This window comes from Ambystoma mexicanum, chromosome 3q (assembly GCF_040938575.1).
Source record: "Ambystoma mexicanum isolate Mex_15411 chromosome 3q, UKY_AmexF1_1, whole genome shotgun sequence".
NCBI classification, from domain to species: Eukaryota; Metazoa; Chordata; class Amphibia; order Caudata; family Ambystomatidae; genus Ambystoma; species Ambystoma mexicanum.
This window is the reverse complement of record NC_090926.1, coordinates 282,955,929-282,982,501: the sequence shown is the minus strand read 5'-3', so window position 1 is coordinate 282,982,501 and position 26,573 is coordinate 282,955,929. Positions and strand designations below refer to the sequence as shown.

General features: G+C 45.5%; 1 protein-coding gene across 2 annotated transcripts in view; it reads left to right on the top strand.

Moving 5' to 3' along the window:
- The window catches only part of IKZF4 (IKAROS family zinc finger 4), a 331,612-nt gene extending 305,766 nt beyond the window's left edge, over window positions 1–25,846 (top strand). The window contains exons 6-8 of one of the 2 annotated variants that reach the window (XM_069653774.1): window positions 13,941–14,090; window positions 15,664–15,795; window positions 19,097–25,846. In XM_069653774.1, coding sequence (XP_069509875.1) covers window positions 13,941–14,090; window positions 15,664–15,795; window positions 19,097–19,797 — 983 coding nt within the window. In that variant the 3' untranslated portion in view covers window positions 19,798–25,846. The remainder of the gene's footprint in view (window positions 1–13,940; window positions 14,091–15,663; window positions 15,796–19,096) is intronic. The other variant, XM_069653775.1, reaches the window with a different exon arrangement.
- The last annotated feature ends 727 nt before the right edge of the window (window positions 25,847–26,573 follow it).

Here is a 26,573-nt window from a genome sequence, read left to right as displayed (position 1 = left end):
GGGACTCACAGCCCGACCCCTTGAGTGAAGCAATAAAAGAGAAATGCTCCACACTTCAAAAAACTGCGCCACAAATAATATCAAGGGGAAAGAAAGTATAAGAATATTTATTGTATTGCCCTCTGTGATAACACGTGTTTCGACACACAAGTGTCTTTCTCAAATCAGGGCTAGTATTGACTAATACAACAGAACAAAGATAGTTGATCAAAAAGTATTGCATCATACCACATTGTACAGTCATTTGGTAAAATATAGTAAAGAAAGCATAGAAATGAAAAAAGAAAATAAATTTTATGTAGCCAGGAGTTATGTATATATGTCAACACCATAAAATTAGTGGTTCATCACAATTGCAATTGCAAGACACAGATAAACAAGGAGGGGTGTAGGGGGAGGAGATTTGAGGTAGTGGAGAATAAAAAAATAAAGAATATATAAGAAAATGCAAAGAAAGGGAAAAAAATCAAGACCAAAAAATCTGGTTAGTGCCAATATATGGTGATACCATGTTAATTCTATAGATACATGGAGTTGGAAACCCCAATTCCTTACCTATCCTCCATAACAAAGTTCATTCACTTCAGGATTGGTGCATGAAAGAAATCACGGGTTAAATCCCCCTGTAGGAAGTCAGGTTTGAGGTCAGCAATTTATTGGTGAAGGGCAAACTGTTTAGGCTATCATAATAACTAAACAAGATACTTGATTTAAAGTCGTTTCTCTGTGATAGTTATGGTCAAATACATGGTTGCATGAGTGAGGTTGAAAAACGGGAGGGAGAGAATATAAATAATTGTAAAGTCAAATGGTTGGTGTGAGCAGGAGAGTGTTGGTCAAGTGGAGTCTTAAGTACACCGGAAAGTTAGAAAAAGCAGTGTCCAGCAGCAAGACATGAAGGGGGAGAGAGAGAGAGAAAGACTGGCGAGAGTTACTCACATCAAGGTAAGGGGCAGGGGAGTTCTACCTGAATTTTCTGTCATTGAAGAAGGGAGAGAAGGAGTAGAAGGTGTGGGGACTGAAATGTTAAAGTAAACAATGGAGTGAGCAGAGGGAGAGGGGTCAATGGACGGGTCAGAGCAGGAAAGTGAATTGGAGAGAGACCAGGTCAAGCGACTTCCCACCAGAATGGGTAAACTGGTTGTGAGGCAGTAGATGAAGTGGTCAAATGGGAGGGAGTTGGGTTTAAGGCAGGTGACTGTAATAGGCTTGGGAAGGTTGAAGTCCCCCAACATGACAATGGGGATGTTGGTAGAAAGTGACCCAAGAATAGGAGGAGTTTTGAGGATAAGGGGGTCAATAGCCAGAATAGTGAAAGGAGTAGAAGGGAGGAGTTGACTAGTAGCATGTTCAAAAGACGATCTGGGGTAGATGGCATTGTTGTGGGCCTCAATGAGAAACAAACCTCACATCACCACCCTTCCCAACAGGTTGGGGAGAGTGGAAGAAGGTAGCAGAGTCAGTGTGGAGAGCCGCTAATGTAGCAGTTGTAAGGCGAGATGCATGTTTCGAGGGGATTGGGTCCTCCGACTTATTCCATATCTGACAGTAATCACCACAGCTGTGCTGCTTTGGAAAATCTTTCTGCGTCCTGCGTCGATTACGTCGATATGCCGTCCTGGAGGACCTCCTCCGATGGCCGACGTCACCAGATGTTATAAGTAGGACGCACGACGCCCGTAGCCTCAGTCCCATTTTTTCTGCGAATGTGTTCGCTTCGGAGATCTTGGCACGCCTCGACTCTTTGGAGTTTCTGTTGTTTCTCGGTTCTTCGAACCTGTTCGTTTGTGAAGTGTATCCGGATGTCTTCCTCTTCTTCCACCCCGCGTCCAGGCTTCACGAAGTGTGGGGACTGCGGGTCCAAGATGTCGGTGACGGACTCGCACAACGCCTACCTCTGGTGCCTTGAGGAGGCCCACGACACGGATGATTTTGTCGACTGCCAGTTGCTTACGTCCAAGGCCTTGCGGGAACATAAGAAGAAGCTGTCGGTCGGTAAGGTGTCCAAGCCCCGTAAGGCGAGGTCCACTGGGCTTTCGACAGACTATTCGAGGGGCGACTCTCTGCATCGTAGTCGTAAGTCTAGGGGGTCTCAGTCACGGAGTGGGTCCCGCCACTCCTCTGCCTCTTCGAGGCACGCCCGGAAGCGCCGTCATCGGTCGCCTTCCCCGTCCTCATCTGAGGACTCCGCTATTCGGCGGGTTTCTCATCCCACCAAGCGTTCCTCTCCGGAGGAATGGGCTTCCTTCGGGAAGGAAATGTTGGCGATTCTTGAATCGCAGGGCTCTGGTCCGTCTGTGCCTCCGAGGGGTCGGTCTTGACCGTACTGGAGACACCGCTCGTACGCCTTCGGGCTCGGGTGGTCGGCACGATTTGCGGGAGAGGTCCCGCTCGACAAGGGGAATCGTTAGTCATGCCCGTTCCAGGTCCCAGTCCTCGACGCGCTTGAGCCCGTGTGTACCCGTGAAGTCTTCGAAGAAGACGTCAACGCCGGTGGCGCCGAGGTCGTCGACGGACTCTCTCGAGGCTCCGCCTCCGAGGAAGTCGTCGACGCCATCGGTGCCCAGGCTGTCGAAGGACACGCTCGGGGCTCCGCCCTCAAGGCCTGTGTCGAAGCCGTCGGTGCTGTTGGTGCCGCACTCGACGCCAATTCACTCAATGCCGTTTAACTCGATGCCCTCGACGCCTTTCGAGGCTGTGGTGTCGGAGATACCCCGTGGCACGGGGGAACCCCCTAGAAAGGCTCTGGCCAAGGCAAAACATGTCTTTCTCCTTTATTCAGTGCCCACTTTCCAGCCTATGGAGTATATTTCTGAGGTGGAAGAGGGTTCTGAAGATGGGTTGGTTCCGGACACGGTACCAGATGAGATTCTTTCTGGTCATAGCCAGATTGAGGACTTGCGTCAGTCACTGCATGACGCCAGTGGTCTGGACACCTCTCCATAGGTGGAATTCTGTAGGCTTGAGCCTGGCACCCATGCCGAGTCATCGTACCGGCACCTTATGTCGAGTGTCACGGACTACTTGGGGTGGTCGGCACCCCAGTTGATTTTGTGCAGGATGACTTGACGGATATCCTCGACCAAGGTCCACCCACTGACCCGGTACTGCCATTCCACATGGCTCTGCAAAGAAGGGTGGCAGTGGCTTGGACTGCTCCGGAGAGTCTCCCGGCAGTGGGCATGACTTTGCCACGAAAATACCGCCCAGCCAGTAGTGACCCCTGCTACTTGACCACGCTGGAGAGTTTGGTGGTGCAGGCAGCTACGGCCCCAGCAAAGCAGGCGTCGTATCCTACCATCCCTCCTGATAGGGACGACAAGCGTTTTGATGGCTGGGCGAAGAAAGTGTTTTCTTCAGGGGGTATGGCTCTTCAGGTGGCCAACTCCATATGGGCCTTGTCATGTTTCACGCACACTCTGTGGAACTGTATTTCCTTTGCGGCTGAACATATTCCCGAAGGGGTCCAACGGGATGGTTTTCTTGCTATTATTCAGGATGGCAAGGATGCCATGTCAGAGTCCGTTCAGTCGGGTTTGGACATGGCAGACTGTTTCAGCCGGTCCATGGCGGCGAGCACCGTAATACGCAGGTTTGCGTGGTTGAGGAAGTTGAGGTTTGCTCCTGATGTGCAAGCCAGGCTCCTCAACATGCCCTTTGATGGTGAACATCTTTTTGGCAGCAAGGCTGACGAGAGCCTTGAGAGGTTGCAGACCTCCATAGCTGCAGCGAAGTCGTTGGGCGCTGCAGTCCGCCAACCTCCGCCTTTTCGTCCTAGTGGAGGGGAGGTTCCTTTCGTTATTACTCATCCTTTAGTAAAGCGAGAGGAGCTGCAAGTCAAAGGGGCAACCGTAGGAGTGCCAGAGGTGGAAAACAAGGTACTCGAGGTGCCAAGGCTGCGCGAGCAGTTGCCTCTTTGACCTCAGGCAAAGCCGCAGCCGCTTCTGCTCAGTCATGAGGTCCATGCTTCGCCGGTTGGGGGAAGGCTGGCGCAGCATCTTGGAGAATGGTGTGCCATTACTTCAGATGTGTGGGTTCTGGAGATCATAGCCCACGGCTACTGTCTTCCTTTCCGGCAGAGGCCTCACGACAATCCACCAGGGATCTCTCTCTTAAGAGTCTGGATCCGCTCCTTGCGCAGGAAATTCAATCCCTGCTGGAGAAGGGCGCCATAGAGCTGGTGCCTGTAGCGCAGAGGAACAAGGGATGGTATTCCCGTTGTTTTTTGATTTCGAAGAAAGACGGGGGATTGAGACCCATCCTGGACTTGCATGGTTTGAACAAACTCCTCAGGAAGGACAAGTTCAAGATGGTTACCCTCTCAAGTCCTCCAGGCCCTTCAACTTCAGGACTGGTTGGTGTCTCTCGACCTCAAGGACGCTTATTTTCATGTGCCAATCCATCCCAAGCACAAGAAGTACCTGAGGTTTGCGGTTGGCAACTCGTACTTTCAGTTTCAGGTCCTGCCGTTCGGATTGACCTCCGCCCCAAGGGTTTTCACCAAGCTTATAGTGGTGGTGGCAGCGTATCTCAGGAAAGGGTGGATTCACGTCTACCCTCAACTTAAAGAAGTCCCACTTGACGCCAACTCAGCGGCTCCAGTACATTGGAGCAGTGCTCGACACGTCGCTGGGGCAGTGTTTTCCTCCCCAGGTGAGGGCTCACCACAATCAGCAGATGGTGCAAAAGTTTCAACATGCCCAGAGTCTCCCAGCGTTCGAGTTCTTGAGGTTGCTCGACTTCATGGCATCATGCATTCTTCTGGTGCCAGAGGCCAGGTTGCGGATGAGATCTCTGCAATGGGCTCTCAAGCTCCAGTGGTCACAGTCCTCCGGCAGGATGTCGGACCCCGTTCAGGTGCCTCCCTCGGTCGCCCAGGACCTTCTGTGGTGGGCCGTGGAAGGCAATCTGATGAGGGGGGCTCCGTTTTGGCTACCCTGGCCGGAGGTGACGATCGTGACAGACGCATCCCTTGCGGGATGGGGAGCGCATGCCAACGAGTTGACAGTCAGCGGTCGTTGGTCTCCGTCGGAGTCCAGACTCCATATCAATCTGTTGGAGCTGAGGGCCGTCGGGCTTGCCCTGAAGGCTTTTCTGCCGACTTTGCGAGGAAAGAATGTCCTGATTCTGACAGACATCAAGGTGGCCATGCACTACTTCAACAAAAAGGGTGGAGGGTGGAGGGTGGAGGGGGGGGGGGTGGTTAACTTCCTCTGTGCAGGGAGGCGATGCAGCTCTGGTTCTGGGCCATCCAGCAGGAAATTTCGATCTCGGCAGTTCATCTGGCCGGAGACGAAAACGAGATGGCGGACGCTCTGAGCAGGCAGAGCACGATCTCTCATGAGGGGGAGCTGGCTCAGGAGATTCTCCTCGAGATATTCGCCCTTTGGAGGACCCCTCAAGTGGATCTCTTCGCCTCCAGTGTCAACCGGAAGTGTGAAAGGTTCTGCTCGTGGGAATTTCCTCCAAGAGGAGCCTTAGGAAACGCATTTGTGGTGGAGTGGTCATTCCCACTGCTGTATGCATTTCCTCCAGTCCCCGTCCTCCCGCAAGTGCTGCGGAGGTTCGGTTCCCGGATGATCCTCATTGCTCCAGCATTGGCCAGGAGGACGTGGTACCCGGACCTTATCGACTTATCCATCTGCCCTCCGCGTCGTCTTCCCTACCAAGATGATCTACTCTCACGGAGGGGGGGGGTCAGGTTCTCCATCTAGAGGTCAGTTCCCTCACCCTTTACGCTTGGCTTCTGAAAGGTTGCTTTATAAGGATTGAGACCTCCCTGAAGACGTGATGGAGGTGTTGCTTTCGGCCAGACGGACGGCAACAAAGTCCCTGTACCGTTGCCGTTGGAGAAAGTTCTGCGACTGGTGCAGAGTTCAGAATGTGGATCCTTATTCATGTGACATTCCTGTGGTTCTGTCTTTTTTGCTTTCTTTGGCCCGCAAGGGCCTGCAAGTGGGTACCATTAAAGGTTACCTGGCGGTGCTGTCTATATTTAAGCACTCGTCTGAGGAGTGTTCTTATTTTAAAATCCCTTTAATTTCTCAGTTTCTGAAAGGGCTCACTAATGTGTTCCCTCCGTCACCTTTCCAGGTGCCCGGTTGGGATCTGAACCTTGTTCTCAAGTTTGTAATGGGTGCTCCATTTGAGCCTTTGCATTCGTGCCCTTTGAGGCTGTTCACTCTTAAAACTGTATTTTTAGTTGCGGTCACTTCCGCTTGCAGAGTGAGTGAGTTACAGGCACTTTCAGTTAAGCCACCCTTCACTGTGTTTCACAAGGACAGGGTTGTCCTTAGAGTTCGTTTTTCCTTTCTTCCGAAGTTGGTGTTGGAATTTCATTTAAGCCAGAAGGTTATTCTTCCGGCATTTTATCCTCCTCTGCATCCTGGTAAGGACGAGGAGAGGCTCCATAGGCTGGATCCTAGGAGATCTTTAAGCTTTTATATTTCACGCATGTCCCGGGTCAGAGTGGACGATCAACTCTTTATTGGTTATGCTGGAAGGCGTTTGGGACAAGCTGTTACTAAGCAGACTTTGTCTCGATGGATCATCTTGGCAATTTCCGAATGTTACCGCTTGGCGGGTAAGAACCCTCCGGTAGGCTTACGGGCCCATTCTACCAGGGGTATGGCTGCCTCTACTGCCCTGCAGAGGGATGTTCCTATTCGTAACATCTGTGATGCAGCCACCTGGGCTTCGGTCCATACTTTTGTACGTCTCTACTGCCTCGATTCTATCCGGGGGCAGGATCTGGCCTTTGGCAAGACGGTCCTTTACTCTGCAATTTGATTTGGCATTCTAAATTTGTATATTCTAAATTCTTTTCCCACCTCCTTACGTTGGTACTGCTTTGGGAGTCGGTCATAGATATGGAATACGTTGGAGGACCCAATCCCCTCGAAGAACAAGTTACTCTCTTACCTGGTAACGTTCTTTCGATGGGATGGTCCGACGACGTATTCCATATCGCTCCCTCCCTGCCTACCCCGCTACAGAATTTCTTGTGCGATTGCACCTTGCGTTTCCGCAAGGCTTTCTGTGGTCATACTGGCAGAAGATTGGTGCCACACGTTCTGGGAAAAAACTAAAACTGAGGCTACGGGCGTTGTGCGTCCTACTTATAACATCTGGTGACGGAGGCCGTCGGAGGAGGTCCTCGAGGATGGCGTATCGACATTGACACCGAAAGATTTTCCGAAGCAGCACAGCTGTGGTGATTACTGTCATCCCATCAAAAGAACGTTACCAGGCAAGAAAGTAACTTGTTCTTCTCTGATAGCAAGAAGTGAATGTTGAGGTTGATGAGTTAAAGTAGTCGGTGATGTAGGAAGATTTGTGGCAGAGGGGGATTGTGCATCCCAGAGGCCTTTTGAAAAACTGATAGGGGGTGGGGAACAAAAGCATTGGTTGGAGATCCTGGGAGAGCAGGAGCATCTTATTTGACAGGTGTAAGTGTGGGGGCTGGGGGAAGGAGGGAGATGGGAAGGGCAGAGAGTGAGGCAGAAGTTAGACCGAGATGAGGCAGAGAGGGAGTAAAAGGAGGAATAGAGCAAAGTCAGAGTGCATGATGAAGGGTAGAAGAAATATTCCAGTCGAGACCATGGACAAATGGTACAGCCCGAGAGGTGGTTGCGTGGGAAGGGAAGGGAAGGGAAGGGAAGGGAAGAGTTGTATGGTTGACTGAGAAGATGCAGTTGCAAGTTTTGAGTTGGGCCAGAATAGGGCTTTAGATAGCCAAAAGAAAGTTAACAGACCATTTAAAGGATTATGGAACCTTCCCCCCTGAAAGAAACGGACCCGGTCCGGATGGAACATAATGTCGGACAGCAGAGTCAATGGCCAGATGAACTGCCCCTTAATCCTCTGACCTTTGTTTATCGCGATTGCGTGAAGTGTGACGTAAAAAAAACGGCTTTTAAAAATGTTGTATTGGCAACTGCAGTTTTTCGGAAACTGGCAATTTTTTAAATAAGACAAAAGGCCAGCTTCACCCAAGTGATACGAGGCACTAACACATCTCATGGCTTGCTCCAAAAAAAGCCCAATCCACAAAGGGCACCTGAATGGCCCATCTTGTATGCGTCCATTTGAAGACCTTTTTACCTGTTTAGTATAGGCGCAGGGCAGTGTGCATTGCATGACCGGGTCTTCATTGGCCTTGTCATGCAATTGTCTTTTAACTGGGACAGCAGAGGTATGAACCACTGCTGTCTCACTTGCACTTCTATTCCGGAAACAGGGATAGAAATATTTTTTTGGGGCTCACATTTTACATTGAGTGGCCCTTTATGGGCTCATCACAGTGAAAGGTGCTCCCAGTAGCTAGTTGGGTGCTAGGAGACCGTAGAATATTAGTGTCAGGAGAGCGCTTGTGAAACTAATGAATTCAACACGGCTGGCCAGCGCATCATTTGTGCTACAGCCCAGCCCTTTGGAACTGTACAGGTCATCTTTGGAGAATAAGGTTACATGTGCATTTCCAAAAATGGGGCATCTAAAATAAAGCATCCTGTGCTCTGTTTCGTTGCCCTCCTTTTATTTTATTTTATTTTTATTTTTTTTAGGGATCTGGCTCAAAATCTACTTTTTTTTTTTTAATTAAAAAGTCACCATATGAGGGGGAAAGAAAAGCGAGAGAAGGGGAGAAATGGGCTACATGGGGAATATTTTGCGTCTGTTTTGTGGTAGTCTTTTTTTTTTTCTGCTGTACATCATATGTTAACAGGTGGCTCTGTTGTAATTTTCTTGGTTTTAAGTATTTTTGTCTTTTCAGTGTTGCTTTAGCGCCAGTACAGGTATTTGGGATTTAAATGGGTATTTACTCACTGGTTTACTGCCATTGCCCTCCCCACCTACTGACTTTCCCTTCCAAAACTCCTCCTACTGAAATCTCTTTAGTCGATCTCTATCACGCAGTAACATTAAACGTTGTAAGTCTTTTCTTTCTAAGCTGTCTTCTGAAAATGAATAGCTCAATTACAGTTGCAAATGAGCTTCTTGTCTAGTAAGTGTCTTAATCAAGTGTGCCTTCAGCCACTTGATTTAAAAGCAAAACGCGTCTTCATGTGTTCCTTGCATTGAAGTCCTGTTAAAAGCAGAATTGGCAAAGGCAACGGTTTTGGCTTGTGTATATGCGTTTGACAGGCATTAGCCAGGCACTGACATTTTATGCGCAACTACTTACACCATTTTCCAGCTTTTGCCATATTGTGACCAGGTAGTACCGTCAAAAGTCAAAACTGCTGTCTTTGACAATGCTCGTTTGAGTTTGTTTTTTTCAGACTTTCCGTGGGAAAACCAGCTTTTCTCCTTACATCTGTTGATAGGTTTCTTAGTAAGATCGGTTCTTTTTTAAAACATTTTTTTTACCTCCTCTAAATTTGCCATAGGTTTCAAGGAATAGGATATGTTTCCGCTTTCTGTACCTCGACACTAGTAGTCTTGTGATAATTAGCCACGTTTTAAGTATTAATAACACACATTGGCTTTTGCAAGGGCAAAAGATGACCTGTTTGCCATGCTAGGTAAGGTGGCCAGAAATCTGTGGTTTGCTTTATTTGAGGCTCTTTTTTTCGTGGCAACACTCCTCTCCAGTTCCTTGGATTTAAGAAACTGCCGATTTGTCTACAATTTCTTTTCAGTTATGCCTGTCTTGGCATTGGTGGTTTTGAGGCTCAAACTTCTCCGTAGGTGGTAGATGTTTGCTTTTTGCATGGACAATAGAAAAGCCGTCCGGCTTAATCCACGTTTGTAGCTTTGGCTATTAGGTGCTGCCTCAGCGCTACCTATGAGCTGAAACGATTGCATTGTATTACAGGTCGGGAGAAATGGAATATAAGGGACCCAAATCTTGTAGGTGGTGTTTGGGTATATACACCCCATTGACTGTCCATGGCCATGCGGATCCCTATGGCCATTCCCACCCACTTCCTGCCCTCCCCACCCAAAACACCCCCTTCTCGGATCTCTTTAAGATAGCTTTTTAAAGTCTTACCATCAAACATTGTGCTTGAAGTATTAAAAGTTGCGGCCAAAATGAAGAGGCACTCCCTTGGCGACTGCTATTATAAATTGTAAAAAGAACTAATATTGAGCATTTTGAAGTAAGTCCGTAGGGTTGTCGGCATGAGTATTTCCCCAATGTGTGGCTGCTACACAGGTACACTACAAGTGAGTAAAGGATTGGGAAAGGTTACTCAAATGCGCCAACCTTATTCATGAAATAATCAAAGCTGAGTCATACAATTTTTGAAAAAACAAATTCCAGTTTGTATTTTTTTAGTAAAAGACTATCCAATTCAATATTGATGATATTTTTTAAAGTTTTTTTCTTTTATTCATACAATATGCTTAAAGATGAACAAACAAAGGTGATTTTCTGTCTGGTGTTAACTTCACACCTTATAGTTTCCACAACATTTACCATGCACAGATCGTTAAGACAAATTAGTATATGGTGTTGGCTCCACACCTTAGTTTCTTCCACGTCAAATAACATGCGCTGATCCTTGATAATTAGAATTCTGTTTTAATGTTTCTCTTTGTTTTTATCTCTTTGATTTTATATCTCTCTCGACACACGTTTCCCCATTGAGATTATTAATGGTTCATCAGGAGAGGAAATGCTTTCTAAAAAGAAAAAAACAAATTATATTTTATGAAAAAGAAGTTTTAATAAGTTTTTACACATCAAATTGTTATTTAATACCTATTAAACCTTAACCAATAAAACATTTAGCTTGACTCACCCAAATTGTGTTGCTGACACGGAAATGTATAATTGGTTATAGTTATTTCCTCCTCTGTTTATATATGAAAAAGTAAATTACTTTCTTTTCCGTTCCTTTATTACAAATTTTATTTTGTTGTTGGCAGGTAAACCAATGATTTCTTGAACATTAAACCTAGGGAGCTCAAAAGTTGAAGCCCAGATTTATATTGTTGGCAAAGAGCAACTATATTTTTGAGGATTATCTATTTACATTAACTACTGAATATCTACCTAATAAAAAGAGATCCCTCTATAGGACAGCTAAACTAATTAAAGACTATTATTTAATTTGACTACATCAAACATTGATGCTATGAAACAAATACTTATACAGTATTGACATTTTCAATAAAAATAAATTCCGGGCTACATGATGTTGACAGGTTAATTTAACTAAACTAAATATATAATCCACTTATTTAAAATTATTCTCTTCAAAATTTATTTGCAGACTCTATACACTGCATCAGTCAAGCAAATTGAATCTATTAGTCTAAATTATAGAAACTGCAAGTAAAATGGACCAGCACAGGTAATCCGATTAACACTAGCCGGATCTGTGCATTGTGAAGCTTTTCCCGTTTCAAAATCGCAGCTGGAACGAGTAACGTGTGTGATGTCATCGCGTCACGCTAGATAACGTGAGCGAGGCGTGATGACGTCATCACGGCACGAAAACACTATAAAAAGTGCGTGAATCTCAAAAAGCATTACTCACTCGTCCAGGGTATCCCTTACACTGCTTATCACCGCAAGGAACGACTATTGATTTCCAAAGGAGTAAAAAATAAGGTAAGCAATTAAGCTCTTTAATGCTAGAATATATGTAGGAACAGAATGACTCAAACTTAAAATTATTCTTTTACTTCAAGCACTTCAAAACCATACCATTTCTTCACTCTTCTCTGCCATTTAGCCGTTTTGACCAATTTAACCTACAATTGGAGCAGAAAGTTATCCTTTCAAATATTTATCAAGAAGAATTTGGATATATTAATTATCTGACCATTTATCTGATACAACCAAAATTATTTGGATGAACATAAATATCCCCCCCCAAAATTCAGCAACACAATTTGGGTGAGTCAAGCAAAATGTTTTATTGGTTCAGGTTTAATAGGTATTGAATAATAATTTGATGTGTAAAAACTTATTAAAACATTTTTTTTCATAAAATATAATTTTGTTTTTTTCTTTTTAGAAAGCATTTCCTTTCCTGATGAACCATTGATAATCTCAATGGGGAAACACGTGTCGAGAGAGATATAAAATCAAAAAGAGATAAAAAAACAAAGAGAAACATTAAGACATAGAATTCTAATTATCAAGGATCAGCGCATATTATTTGATGTGGAAGAAACTCCATATACTAATTTGCACTAAGGATCTGTGCATGGTAAATGTGGAAACTATAAGGTGTGAAGTTAACACCAGACAGAAAATCACCTTTGTTTGTTCATCTTTAAGCATATCGTGTGAATAAAAGAAAAAAACTTTAAAAAATATCAATATTGAATTGGATAGTCTTTTTCTAAAAATGAATACAAACTTAAATTTTGTTTTTTCAAAAATTGTATGACTCACCTTTGATTATTTCATGAATAAGGTTGGCGCATTTGAGTAACCTTTCCCAATCCTTTACTTACATTGTGCTTGAAGTGCCTGCCAGGGTTTTTTCAAAGCAGTCTTCTGAGAGTTAATGACTTAATTCGAACTGTAAACGTATTACTGTTGTAAATGCCCAACAGGTCTGTCTTCAGCCACACTATATGCACTGTGTGCGTGCCCTTCACTGAGGTCCTGGTAAAATAAAACATTGGCAAAGCCAACAGTTTTGGCTTGTGTGGAAGTATTAGGCATTTTCCAGGCACTGCTAGTGTATGCCCAGGTACTCGCACCGTTTTGCAACTGCTACTATCGATGACCAGTTAATACCACTACGGCAGTGCATGGCACATGCCTTTCCCATGCATACACAAAAAACAAAACTGTTGGCATGCGTGCTGCAATAAATACTTTGTTTGGGGTTACGGGTGCCAAACATGATGCCATAATATGTGTATTTAGTGACTTTCTTCCTCCCTAGCCTTAACTTCAAAACCTAGATAACCATTATTGATTTACTTTTGTTTATCGTTATAGTTTTATTCTTGCAGAAATATGTAGTTGTCCTGGGAAAGGTTGAGAAAGCTTGGGAGGTTAGTGTTAGCACTCTGTATACTGAATTATTGTACGTTTAAGATTTTGGGACCTCGTGTGTTGATATTTTTGGGGCAAGAGGCCATTCGGTCCTTCACCTTGTTGGTGGAAAAAAGCAAGAGGATGCACCCTTGCTTAGTACTTGTGTGTGTTGGAGATGTCCTTGTCGGTTGTGCCTAGTTGCTATGCTACATTTGCGTGGTTTACTTTTGGGGAAAAGTTCCTAGATTACTGAAGCTAGGTGTTGATCAATCAAGGCTTTTTGGAAGTTGCATACTAGTTTCCTGCTGATAATATTAAAGGCTGTTGGCTGGTCTGGGTAACGTTCATGCAGTTGGACGTTCCTCAGTGTAGTGTGCATTTTAATTCTTTGTCAGAGTATAAAGGCCTGGTTCACGGGTAAGCCTTGCCTGAATCCTTCTTGAAGGTCTGGGTGACCTTGCCTTCTTTCATACAGACCTGTGTTTATTAGACTTGTTTTGGTGAAGATTTTAGCTGTTCATGCCTTAAACAATTAAGTTTGCCACATGAATCTTTTCTCCCACTCCTGTTTCAGGCCAGGCAATTGAAAATTGAGCTCTTAACTCTCTATTCCTTGATGCCCCTACCCCTAAGCTCCTTCAGGTGCGTTGCTCCTGGCACTCTGGCTCTCAGTAAGGCATCTTATTTCATCACTTCTGAGGCACCCAGGTACATAAGGTACATTACCGTTTCAAGACTGGGGCAGGGCTATGTGGGTTTAAAGTTGAAAGGCCTTTGCAGTATTGAGCATCAGGTCTGCGCAGGTAGCGCCTCACCCCTTCTGTAAAATAAAAACAAAAAAGACAGTGTGCGTCCTGGCTGTCCCATGTGCTCTGACACGGGGGTGTGGCGCTGCCACCGCAGCTCTTGGCACACAAGGCCTATATCTTGCTGGTTTAGGTGTGCAATCTGTTTTTATGGCCAGGGTCTGTTTTTTCATTTTTTCCAGTCTCCTCCCCCACAGTCGGCAAGCCCTACAAGTGTAACTACTGCGGCCGCAGCTACAAGCAGCAGAACACGCTGGAGGAGCACAAGGAGCGCTGCCACAACTACCTGCAGAGTCTTAACACTGAAGCCCAGCACCTGGCCGGCCAGCAAGGTTGGTAGCCTCTGCCCAGTCAGAGACCAGCACTACTAGCTGCTAGACAGTCCACACAGAGCAAGACTGCTCGTGGTTAGCCAGGAGGCCAGGTGTGCTGGAGGTGTACATACCACTACATTATTTATAGGTGTACGTTTAAAAACATTGATGGAGTAGACTGTGGGTTGTATCTCTGCTCTGTTACCTCCCACTAAGAAAGTCTAGGCTTTTTATCCCCTTAAGCTACTGCTGCAGTACTATGCACCGAACAAACAACTTCAATTGTTGCCATGTGGCTAGTACTCCTATTGTATGAATGACAGAAGTTTCCATTAGCTTACTGTTCCTCTTTCATTCTTCGTAAGAACCCTTTCCCCCATTATACATCCCATTTTCTCCTCAAGTCCAATACCGGGTTACCAGCTACAGATGGCCTAATTATGTTGTTGATACTTTAAATTCCCCCTTGCCCCCCCTCTAACCCCCCCAGTATTGGTAGTGATGTAGTTGTGACAACAAATCCAGGAACGCTGACTTTACCTTGTTTCAGATTTAGGGTTGTTTGATTTCTGGGTTTCAATTGGAGCACAGTGGCATATGGTGTAAGTGGAAGCAAACCAATACAAACAACGCTACATGCATGCAGGGCATGCCTTTTCCCCTCAGTGCCTCAAATGGAATGCTTAAAAAAATCCTGCCCAAATAGAATGCTTAAAATCCTACCCGTTTTTTCACATGACACAAGCTGTGACCCACCAATGTTGCTGTCCTTCAAAATTGCATTTAGTTTTGCCAGAGATTGCCTCCTGTGTCCAGCTTGCTTGGCATTCTGTGATTGAGCTTTTGAAAGGGGTGATGATGCACTTAACAACTGAGGGTTCACAAAGGTATAATTTAAATTAGGGCTCACAAAATCTACTAGCCATTTAGCATTGGTGAGTAGTTTTTATGAAGGGCGAGTACCATTACTTAGGCTTGCTGGTGGTGTTTATGGGGATGTTGATAACTATTTTCCATTTACTGCAAACACGCTATGCAGTAAATGGCAAAGGTAATTTTCACTGTGCCTGCTTGGCAGCATTGCACCAAATATGAAGTGTGCTTATGGTGACATGCACGATTTCACAAAAATCACTGGTAGATATGCTGTCACCAGTCCCCTTGTGCATTTCTCTTGGGTCGAGTACATAAACTAAAGAACTTGCCCTGCAAGCCTAGTGGGATTTTAACAATTTGTAAGGCTTGCTTAAATGCTGAACAAATCAGGACGTTCAAGGAATTGGGGCAAGGGATAGAAAATATGAGAGCTCAAACCTATTTCTGGAATAGAAGATTTGAAGGCTGCTGTTGCTGACAGCAGTCCTGAAACAGGACTGCATTTGGTTAGGATAGTGAGGCTTGATAGTAGTGTAATCCTGTTTGGATTGGATTTTGGGATTTTCGGCTGTAGGGCAATTTATGTCACAAGGAGATGCACCAGCATTGGACATGGGTCATAAATGAAGTCTCCCTTTGGCAGTTTGCCAGGAGGGCTGGTTTTCTCTCCTGCTAGTGTTTATCTCAATAGGTTTTTCCTTACTTTCCTTGCCAGGCGAGGAGATGCGAGACCTGGAACTGGTGCCGGAATCCCTACTTCACCCTTCCTCTGATCGGTCGTCCTATATTGACCGACTGGCAAACAGCCTCACCAAAAGGAAACGATCAACTCCTCAGAAATTTGTGGGTAAGGGCAGGCGCTGGCTTCCTGAAGGTAGCAAAACTGAGGAGGGTTATCAGTTGTAGGTTTCCAACTGCAGGGAGACCAACTATAGGCTGCAGATTCTGTACGCTGGCGACTCCAGATGGGCTCGACCATTGACCACAGACTGCAAGGAGATGAAACTGCACTCTACAGATTCTGTGCAGTTTCAACATAGGCCATATACTGCCGCACTGCTCTGCTCATCATTCCACGTATATCCAACATGACCTTTACATCATTTCCCCGATTTTCCAAACGGACTATCTATATTAACTTTGCAAGTTACTTGCATGAACAATTGAGTCTATTGGTGTGCAACGGAAATTAAAGCAATTATTTTTGTATGAAAATTGAATCTGGGTCTCCTAAAGCACATGGAAGTTGAAGGGACATAACATTTTCAGAAGAGCAGTGCCTGTGTGCAGTTAGTTGGCCTTACCTGTCACCTGTTGGGCTTGACTATTTCTAGTTTTTGGAAGTGCATGAATTATAGTTCAGTCATCACTTTGTAAATATGTTTATTTAACGAAGACTTAATTTAGAAGAAGCCACTTTTCATATTTGACAGGTGTACATGTGTCACATTTATTTACCACACAGCAGTGAGCTATAGACTTTACAACTTTGTTTGGACGTGTCAAACGCTTCAGAGGGATTGTAAATGCCATTCTGAATAGAACCCGTTATTTGTGGCAGTGTTTAATTGGCCTTTTATCTGATACAGCTGTGTGGCTTTGGTTGTGGAAAGTCCAAGCAACACTGCCCCTACTCATTTCTTCCCCCGGCCCCTCCACCAGGCCAGGGGTGAGAGAAAATCCAGGTTTTACATTTATTTGACTAGTTCTCGAACAGACTATCACAATAGGTAAGAATAAAGGGGGATGGTCCCTTTTTGAACCTGAATTCGGAGCATTGGTCCATGAATGTAAGAGGGACTGTGGTAGACGGGCACAGTTTAAAAAAAAGGTGCAAGTGGATTAATCCTACAGGAGATTTGAGAACGATCAATATCGCCAACCAGTCTGACTGTGATCTAGAAGACCCTTTTAAGGGGCTAGAATCTGACCAGAGTATGCGTTTTCAATTATCAATAATGGCTAGAACGTGTGCTTGGGCGACAAGTTCTGGGGTTGGATTGGTTTGTTTATACACAGGCGGTATCAAACGCTTGCATCAATTGCTTGTTCGAAAATGGGGAGCTGTCTGATTGAAGCAGTGTTTGGGGTATGCCTCCCCCACGTTCCTCTTAAATGCAGCCGAGGTTTCTGGATTATTGCAGAATGTGGAAGCAATACTAATGTCAATTCAGTGATGCGTGAGGGCTATGAAGTAGGATTTTACAGCAGAAAATAGACGGGTTGCATCATGATGGATGGCTTGATTTACCTCTCTGGCGATGTCTGTCCCTGCTTTTTGGGAACATAGGAGGAGGGTGATGCAAGGGATTTCCTGTTTGGGGAAAGGAGGAGACCTAGCTGCAGGTTATTTGGCTGCAATATTTTGTCTGTTAGCAACTTTAGTATGAAAGGAGTGAACTTGTGGCATGTTTTTCTATGTATATTGTGTTCCTTGCAGCTTAGTAGTCAAATGTGTGTGTGTGTGTGCCTCTGCGTGTTGGAAAACTTTGGTTTGCAATGTAGGTGGAGGTTCTCAAGGCTGCTGGCATCAGCATCTGAGAGTCGCATGATTGCATTGAATATGGCATTGGGAGTATAGCATTGAAGTAGTCCATGTTATGGTGTGAGGTTGAGTGTTCTAAATCTACTCGTGTACATTGGTTCTATGGCGTGCATGATGTCTGATTATTCTACTTCTAAAGCGTTCACCTTTGAACTACTCAAGGCTGCATGCATTTTGAAAGCCCTTTCTTCTGATTGCGAAAAAGTGGCGCTGTTGTGAGCAGGGTTAGGTTCAGAGTATGTATTGATGATTGATAATTACAGAATCTGAAATTCGTGCACTAATTCTCAAACGGTATGAAGGGCAGTTTAGTAGAGGACAAGCCCAGTGTATATCAGTTTGCTCTACTTGCTGCAGAAACTCACCAGGAGGTGCTGCGATCCACCAGCCAAAATAGCAGAAGAGTATGTACACGTAGAAGCAGGACTGTCTGATCCCATTGCGGTGTGTGGGTGTCGGGGGGGACATAGGCTCTGCACACGGAGAGTGTTTTTAAAAGGTTTCTAGCCCGTTTAGACATTTCAGATGAGGGATTCTTGAGCACAGATGCAGTGAGTGAGCATTGCAGATGGATTAGAGACCCATGCTCCGGATATCATGCCCTCATTGTAATTGCTAACACTTTAAGAGGCATAATGGTAAAATGCTTCAATGCTGCAACTTATTATGGGATAACGAATGTGTAGGAACTCCTCAGTGTGCAGTATATATCCGCACCTTTGCATCACTTCCAAGCACCTCTGTTTAATGCTCTGAAAACAAATTGTTAAACATCTCCTGCTAACCAAACCTCAATAAAATGCGTTACTTATTTTTCCAGAGTGCAGTGTAGAACTCTCTACCTATGATTGTACGGTCTGACTGCTTCTGACCAAAAACAACTGTCATCTCGGTTAGATTCAGACTGTTTAAATACATATCTGCCTCTACTGGCACACCCTCTCCGTGGTGATATAGATCCATAATGCCCTACCTGTGTTTTGCCAAACAAGTGACTGCCTCCTGCCATTGCACCCAGGCTTTCGCTCGCCTTCCTTATTTGGCACTTGTGGATTCCGTCACTCGCTCTTCTTAGCACCTAGACAGTTTAATGTTCAGTTGACACAGTAGGCAGACCTTTATTACTGAACTGAGGTAATGACTGGCTGTGGCAGCCCCTCACACGTACAGGATGAAGTGTGTAATTTGGAAAAAGGAAAATAGGGTCACGCTGAGACCAAATAGCTCTATTTAAAACCATGGCATAGCCATAGCAAATATTTTGGTAGTCTCTCTCCCCTCTTGGGGGACACTCTCTATCCCCACTGCATACTCTTCCACCTCCTCCTTTCCCCCTGCAAACTTCCCTTCCCCAGCCATTTGCTTCGTACAATGTTTTAGCACCTGCCAATCGCTTATCACATCTGGAACTTATCGCAAAGTTCCTGGTTGCCCAAACTAGTCTACAGTTTCTACTCCTCCTTTTCCCATCTGTTCCCTTTCATTATTCCACCTCTCCCCTAATAGCTCATCTTTTGTTTGCTAGTGAGAGGTTTAGAAGATCTTCTTGTGCAACCTTGTTTTTTCTTGATGTAAACATGTCTCCTTTCTGATTTCCTTCCAGGAGAGAAGCAGATGCGCCTCAGCCTTTCTGAAATTCCCTTCGATGTGAACTCCAGCTTTGAGAAGGATGTGGAGATGGTGACGCATCACCCATTGGACCCCAACTTTGGTGGCACTTTAACCTACATGGGTGCAGAACACCTCCGTCCGCTCAGACTTCCACCTGCAAACTGTGTCTCAGAGATCACACCTGTTATCAGCTCTGTTTACACGCAGATGCAGCCTATGTCTGGCCGAGTGGAGATGCCGGGCAACCGGGAAGCTGCCGAGGGGCATGAGGACTTGGCAGACAGCTCTCGACTCTTGTACCGGGGTCGTGAACATGCCCCATCTCCAAGCAACGGCTGCCAGGATTCCACTGACACAGAGAGCAACCATGAGGAGCGGCACCTGCACCCGTCTGGGGGCAACTGCAGCATCAGCCGGCAGAGCCCGGCCTACACCAAAGAGGACCTGCCGGCCACCAGGACCACGCCCAGCTCCACCAAAGAAACCCTGCGGGTCGTAACAGAGGAGGGGGAGCCAGTGCGAGCTTTTCAGTGCGAGCACTGCCGCGTGCTCTTCCTGGACCATGTTATGTTCACCATCCACATGGGCTGCCATGGCTTCAGGGACCCCTTTGAGTGCAACATCTGCGGCTACCATAGCCAGGACCGGTACGAGTTCTCCTCCCACATAGTTAGAGGGGAACACAAAGTGTAATTGCACTTGGGCATGGTGTAGAGTCCTGTCCCCTCGCTCCATCGTGGGATAAATCGGCTCTTTTTTATACTTCTTTGCACTGATTTTGGCTAGAAATAAACAAATCATTTTAAAGAATCCTGCAAAAAAAATCCAACTCCCCAGGAAGGAGCTCTTTACAAAGGCCTTTTTATACCCGGAGATATTTAAATATTGTCGAAACTGCTATGGACATTTTCATTTTTTTATCTATTTTGTGCTCTTAAATCTTAGCTATTTATTAACCCAAACCACCCGAAGCGCTTGGATTTTATATGCCTCCTAGGAGCTCTTGCTCTCTGACTCCTTTTTAGGGACACCTGACTTTCTGCCTTTCTTTACCAAGTTTAACATATTGAACCTCAAGCACACAAGAAATGCAAGCTACAGTTTGTAGTTCAGATGCTTGTGTGACAGCTCCGAAAATTGGTGCCTGACCCCAAAGATGGACCTGCCTCTTGGTGTTTTTCTATCCATAGGACACAGCCTATGAAAGGCCAGTAGGGCTGTGATAGGTCGAGGTCACGTGTCAGTCTGAGACGTCATTGGGGGTGCTGGAGTCCTGCAAGGCCTTTCAGAGTCGAATACATGTTTTGAAATCTCCCAGTTTCCCAATATGATTGACCACCTCGTTGTTATATGAAGCTTCGCAACTAATCTTCAACTTCTCTTGGCCTGTAAAAACTCTTCACTCCTTCCTCACTAAACCTGGTGCTCGTGCTTTCCCCTCCCTATTGCAGTGTAATCCCTTCCAAAGCTTGGAATTTTCTTTTTTTCTTTTTTACTGCTTGCCACCTGGGACGTATTCCCCACTTCCTCCCTACCTTTCTCCTCTGTTGAGAAGGATGGCTGCGCCACTATGCGGCCTCGTCTTCAGCCAGGAGGCTCTGTGAAGGAATACCTCTAGCCTATGAGACTCTACTCTACGGAAGGCCTCATCGAGGAGTGTAGGGTATATGGAAAGCCTATTGGAGGTGGGGAGAACTTCCAGACTTCCAGTACATGCTCCCTTTCCCACGGTTCTATGTCACTTTTCGACCGCACATTAAAAAAAGATTGATTTATTTCAGTCGATTTTGTGCAGCCCTCAAAAAGGCAGCAAAGCACATGGCATGGCAGAGATATATATATTTTTTTTAACATTTTGGGGGTTTCAAATCCCCGATTTCCCCTTTCCTCCTTTCTTCCCTGCTACTCTACCCCCACCACATACACACTTTAGTTTCCCCCAACATGCGTTTTCACACAGACACTTACCTACCATGCCGCCTGTCTTGCCGTGCCTGTCATACGCGCATACTGTCCTACTGCGTCACCCGGGCTAACAGTTGGATTTAGAAAGACTGCTCTGTGCAGTCGCAGAGCAGTCTTTCTAAATAAATCTTTTTTTTTTGTCTGTTTTTCTAAAACTATTTTTTGACCTGATACCCTTTCCCACGTGAGGCTAGATTAGCCTCGTCATCTCCATTGCTCACCTCAAGAGGCTTTTCATATTTCTCAAACATCCCCCCCCACTTGAAGCTTGTCATGACTTTTCGTGTCCCCTCCTCCATGAGGCCTGCCATCCCACTTCCTGAGAGGTTGGTCATCCTCACTCCCCCCATGCTGCTGCTCCATCTATCATACTGCTTCCCGTCCCTCCCTTCCCCCGGCTACCTCTCAAATCCCCTAGTACTGTCTACCATCCTCCACCACCTGGTGGCCCTTCACCCCACGCCCCCATGCAACCTTGTGGCATCCTATCCTCTGGCCCCCACACATGTAGCCTACATCCCCCATGGTGCTGCATGCAACCTCTCCTCCTGCCCCTGTGTGCAGCCTCCTATTGTGTGCTCCATCTCCATATTACCTGCCCTCTGGCAACTTCTCACCCTCCCCACTCACTGGTGAGCTGCCACATGCAGCACATTATCCCTCCTGTGATCCTCCCATCCTGCCCCCATCCTCCTGCGAGGCCTCCCATACTGACCCCTCCATGAGGACTCCCATCCTACCCCCAACTTTGTAAGGACTCCCATCCTGCTCCCCCTTCCCTCCCTGTGAGGTGTCCCATCCTCCCCCTACACCCCTGTGGCCTCTCCTGCCGAATCCTCCTATGATACCTCCCATTATGCCCCACCCCATGAGTCCTCCCACCTTCCTTTTAGGCCTCCTTTTCTGCCCCCTCATGATGGCTCCCATCCTACCCCGCCCGTGTGAGGGCTATCATCCTTCTTTCCCGCCTATCAAGACTCCCAAACCCAAACAGCCCCCTTACTGATGCCCTCCTGTGAGCCCGCTCACCCTGCTCCTCTTCATTCCTGTGATTCCCCTCATATACCAATTTCTTTACCTCCGATCATTGCCCCATCCCCTGTGCGACTTCTGATCTTCCTTCTTTCCCATCATCTTGTGTACCCTCTGATCTTACCCCACCTACGATCCCCCCCATAAGGTATCTCCGCCTCCTCTCTCCCTTCTCCTTGAGGCCTCTCCTCTGCCTCCTGTAAGCACACTCTTCCTCATGAGATCACTCGTTTGCCCTTTGAAGCCACACCCCTCCTCTCTCAAGTCCTCTCCTGCCTGATGGTCCTCTCTGTACCCTTAGTGAGCCACTGTGGCGCCCCTCTCTCTCCCTGTATATCCCTGTGGCGCCCCTCTCTCTCCTTCTCCACTCCTGTCAATCTCTACCCTTGTCTAGAAGTTTCACTCACCCCTGGGCCTTTTTCCTTTTTGCCTATCAAATTCCATATTATTCTTCCTTTCTGCGGATCCTTCGTTTTATCCATGTTGCCCAGTCTCCACATCGTTTACAGCCGCTTCCACAGACAGGCTCCCTTTTTGAGGTGTTCCCAGATTGGAGTGGTCTTACTATCATAGGTTGACAGTGATATAAAATGGCTTGTGGAACTGGGAGACGGCAACTTTGGGACAGAGCAATGCATCTAAAGTGAATGGCAGCTCTTGCACCCACTACTTCCTTGGGGATTAAACCAAAGGCTCCTCTTTTTGTACTATAACGAGAACACCTCACACATTGCTGTGTTTTGTCCTTCTCACTGGATTGGCCTTTTTGTGTGTATGCAGAAGCAAAATGTGGTTGTGGGCTCTGGGTTTAGGTCTTGAGTTGGAGAGCAATGTTTTCTAAAATGCACTTTTTTTCTGGGAAAACCCCAAGTTTCCTTATTAATATTTCAATATTTGTGTAGTGTGTTCTGAAAACTGACACTTGGTGCAGAAAGCTACTGAGAGGGGTGTATGGTTTAAGATGAGATAAACACTGGCTCTGTTTTTCCTTCAAAACAAGCATCACATGGCTGTTTCTAACAGTCATTCAGAATGCTCAGCAAGCTGTGCCATACCAGTGCTTGTAATTTTGATTGTGGTCAGCCACTCATTATTTTCATCAATATCGAAAGATGTTTTTGGGAATTCTGGGACTGTGCTCGAAAGATCAATGCTTCAGTAAGTACTTTGACGGATGTTTTTGAGTTGAAAAACCTCTAATAAGGCAGGACACGTAAATATTTCAGTATGTGATATAAAGAGTTTAGTAAGTTTACAGGTGTGGGCAGGGGTGTTGTATCCAATTCCTCAAGACCTTCCTAATGTCCTGTGGTTTCTATAACTTTTGTTGATTGTAGACACTCCCGTTAGATGCTTTAGATTAACTCTTCTAATGTGATTGACATGCATTTCACATCATTGGCACAACAAGGTCGGTGCAGGGGATGTGACCAACATGTCCGTTCACCGTTTAACATTAAAAACACTTGTCGCTTTGGCAAAATTCCTGCTGCTGAAATGAGGTTAAGATTATGCTTTTTGTTCGAGATTAGTTTGTATCCAGTTCTCCTTTTCTCCATACATTCACTAACGATGACATTGAATAAGCAGGGCTATGATCTCGGGCCAAAACAAAACCATCTCACCCCTCTTCTGCCAACAGCGTGAGCCACACTAGCCCTACATTAGGGGGTGAGGGGCAAGGTGGCAGACCTGACCTTTTATAATACTTATTTACATTTATTTAAAAGGATAGTGAGACACTGTCTTGTCATGTGTGCTGCTGGTGGTGGTGCTGCTGCTTGAGGATTGTGAAGAATGTATGTTGGACTGGGGGACACAATACGTTTTTTAGGTTTGTGAATCCTCAGGAAGTACCACTAGGAACAACACAATGTGTCTCTCAGCCTACCAAAGTGTTTTTAAACGCAGTGTTTAGTGATAAGTGCAGACATCTCTGTGCACCAATCCAGTAAATTAGTTCTGCTTAGAACCATTGTGTCTGCTTCGGTACTGGTGCAGCCCAAACCATAGTGGAGATTGTACACATTTTTGACTTTTTCTAAAATTGGTCCTCTTTTCTTAAATACTGTCGCATCCCAGTGCACGCAGATCACGAGGTACCGGGCTTCTGTCACACTTGGATTTTTAAAAAGAAATGAACCGAGGCTCCCTGATTGTCCAACTGTCCATTGTCTTTAAATATAAGTGTAGCTGATGTATATTTGAGTACCAACATGGTTATTGGGTCTTTTGTGACTTCACACAAAAGGTGGTCGCTTGTCTAAGTGTCTGTGTGGTCACAGTAAGCTCTGCCGGAGTGACAAACTGTGCCCTACAGTTTTATGTTCTGTACGCATTCTCCATTTTGTATTTTCCATCACTGTCTTTTCACCTTGCTTCTCCACACTACTCTTTTCCATGCATCCAGTGCTGCGGGCTTCTCTGCATCACTTGTGTGTTTTTCAGACTTGTCATTTCTTAACTGAGGCTTCAAGTCCAGGAGTGAGCAGTGGAAACAGTCTCTTCATCTGGCAAAGGATATCATTCTTGGACAACTTTGAGTGTGCAGAGCTGCCATTTTCTTCCCCTTGTTCTGGCCTGGCTTGTTACATATCCTATCTCTACCTTTTAAAAACCTGAGCATCGGCCATTCAGCTGGGTATCTGGATGTCACATTCCTAGAAGAAATAAGGTTGGGCGAGGCGGCTACAGCTTCTAAATAGCTTTTAGTCTTTTTAACCATAAAAAAGTCGTTGTTCCATCAACCTGTACCAATCAACCTCTATAATCCATGCTTAGTTTCTGTATCTATTGTGTCAGAGCTTGATTAGCAGCTTTTTAAGTATGAAGGATTTTCCAAGGTTTTGGGCAGAGGTAATAAGAGGAGATCTGCACACAAGCCAATTTTGTATTGGTCATGTGCTCCTTGATGTAGCGCACCTGGAGGGGCTAAAGAATGTGAACCAGGCAGTAAGACCAAAGGAATCGCAAACTGTGAAAATCTTTATGTATGGAAGCAGAGGGAACCGTGCAAGTTAATGTTTTATATTTACATTCACTGTTGTTCATAAGTCATAAATGTGAAGGGTATGGATTATCCCCCCAGTGCCGACAGGAAGGGATCCGTGAAAGTCATAGGATTAACGCGCCCTATGCAGCCGCTGTGGCTTTGAAGTAACTTATCTTCAGATGACCCTTGTTTCTGTTTTTGCAGCAACTGTTGTCTTTTGATGCATTCAGCAGGCAAGGAGGGTGTGTGACCAGGCACTTAGGTTTGTGATAATAGTTTACAGATTTTAGACTGATAGACCTAAATCATGAAATAGGATTCTGATCCAACTCCTTTGTAAACCAATGGGCTAGGTGTGATTTGGGTTTTACCTTCCTCCAAATGGAGCTGTCCACAAATGATCATTTCCAGGGTGCAAGTGTGTGTGTGTGTGTGTTTCATTGTACATATTTTTGTTAATCCGCTGTATGAAGAAGAAAATGTGCAATACCAAGCATTTCACCCTAGTCCACTCTTGATGACCTGATTAACGTAGAGGTTTTCATTGTAAATGGATTTGTTGGCTTCTCAAGAACTGCCCCCCACCCACATGTTCTCTTTTGATGAGAATTGGACCTGCTTTTGAAAATTGCTGCAAAGCTTTTTGTATGTGTAATATATTGTAAAGTAATTATTTGTGTAACAGAGGTATACTACTGTAAGTTTTGTACTGTACTGGCTGAAAGTCTGTTATAAATAAACGTTTAACTGAAATCCGCTCTCACTTTGTGTGTCCATGGACATTGCAACCTGGCTGTAACCATTAACAAAAGTAGACTTATCCTTTACAAATGGTCTCCATGCAGAGTACTTGTTCCTTTGTGTGCTTGCCTGGATTACTTTAAAATCCGGATTTGTCTCATGAAAGTTGAAAAAAACCTCCCTAAATCTTCAGACTGATTACGGGAGTTTAACCATCTTTTTTGTTTTAATGTTTGTTTGTTTTTCCATTTGGTTTGGAAAGGTGGATGGTGAGGGACACTTTCGTAAATAAGACAGGTTTGACGATGTGCTCTGTTAAGGACGAGCCAGAGCCACATGTGCAGTCTCCTTTATGGACTGTGAATGGTAGAAATGATAAGTTTAATAGTGGAAGCCACGTTTGCGCTGAGGGCAGATCTAACCACAAAGGCGGACTGCTCATATGAGCATGCTGAGCCCATTACAAGTGTTCCTTGCGCATGTTCCCACACTGAAACACCAAACAGACTTTCAGCATAAACCTGGACAGCTTTTTCCACTGCCTGCGGAATAAAGCATGGAGAGCAGTGTAATTGTTTTTCACAGATGACAGTATTTTATGTATGTTAATCATTCCAAGCACAATATGGATTTATTCTTCCAGAGGAAGCACTGGCGGTGCGGCAGGGAATAATAGGTGACAGGAATCAAGGAGTGGGAGGGTTCAATTGAGGGGTGTAAGGTATAGCATGAAAAAGCT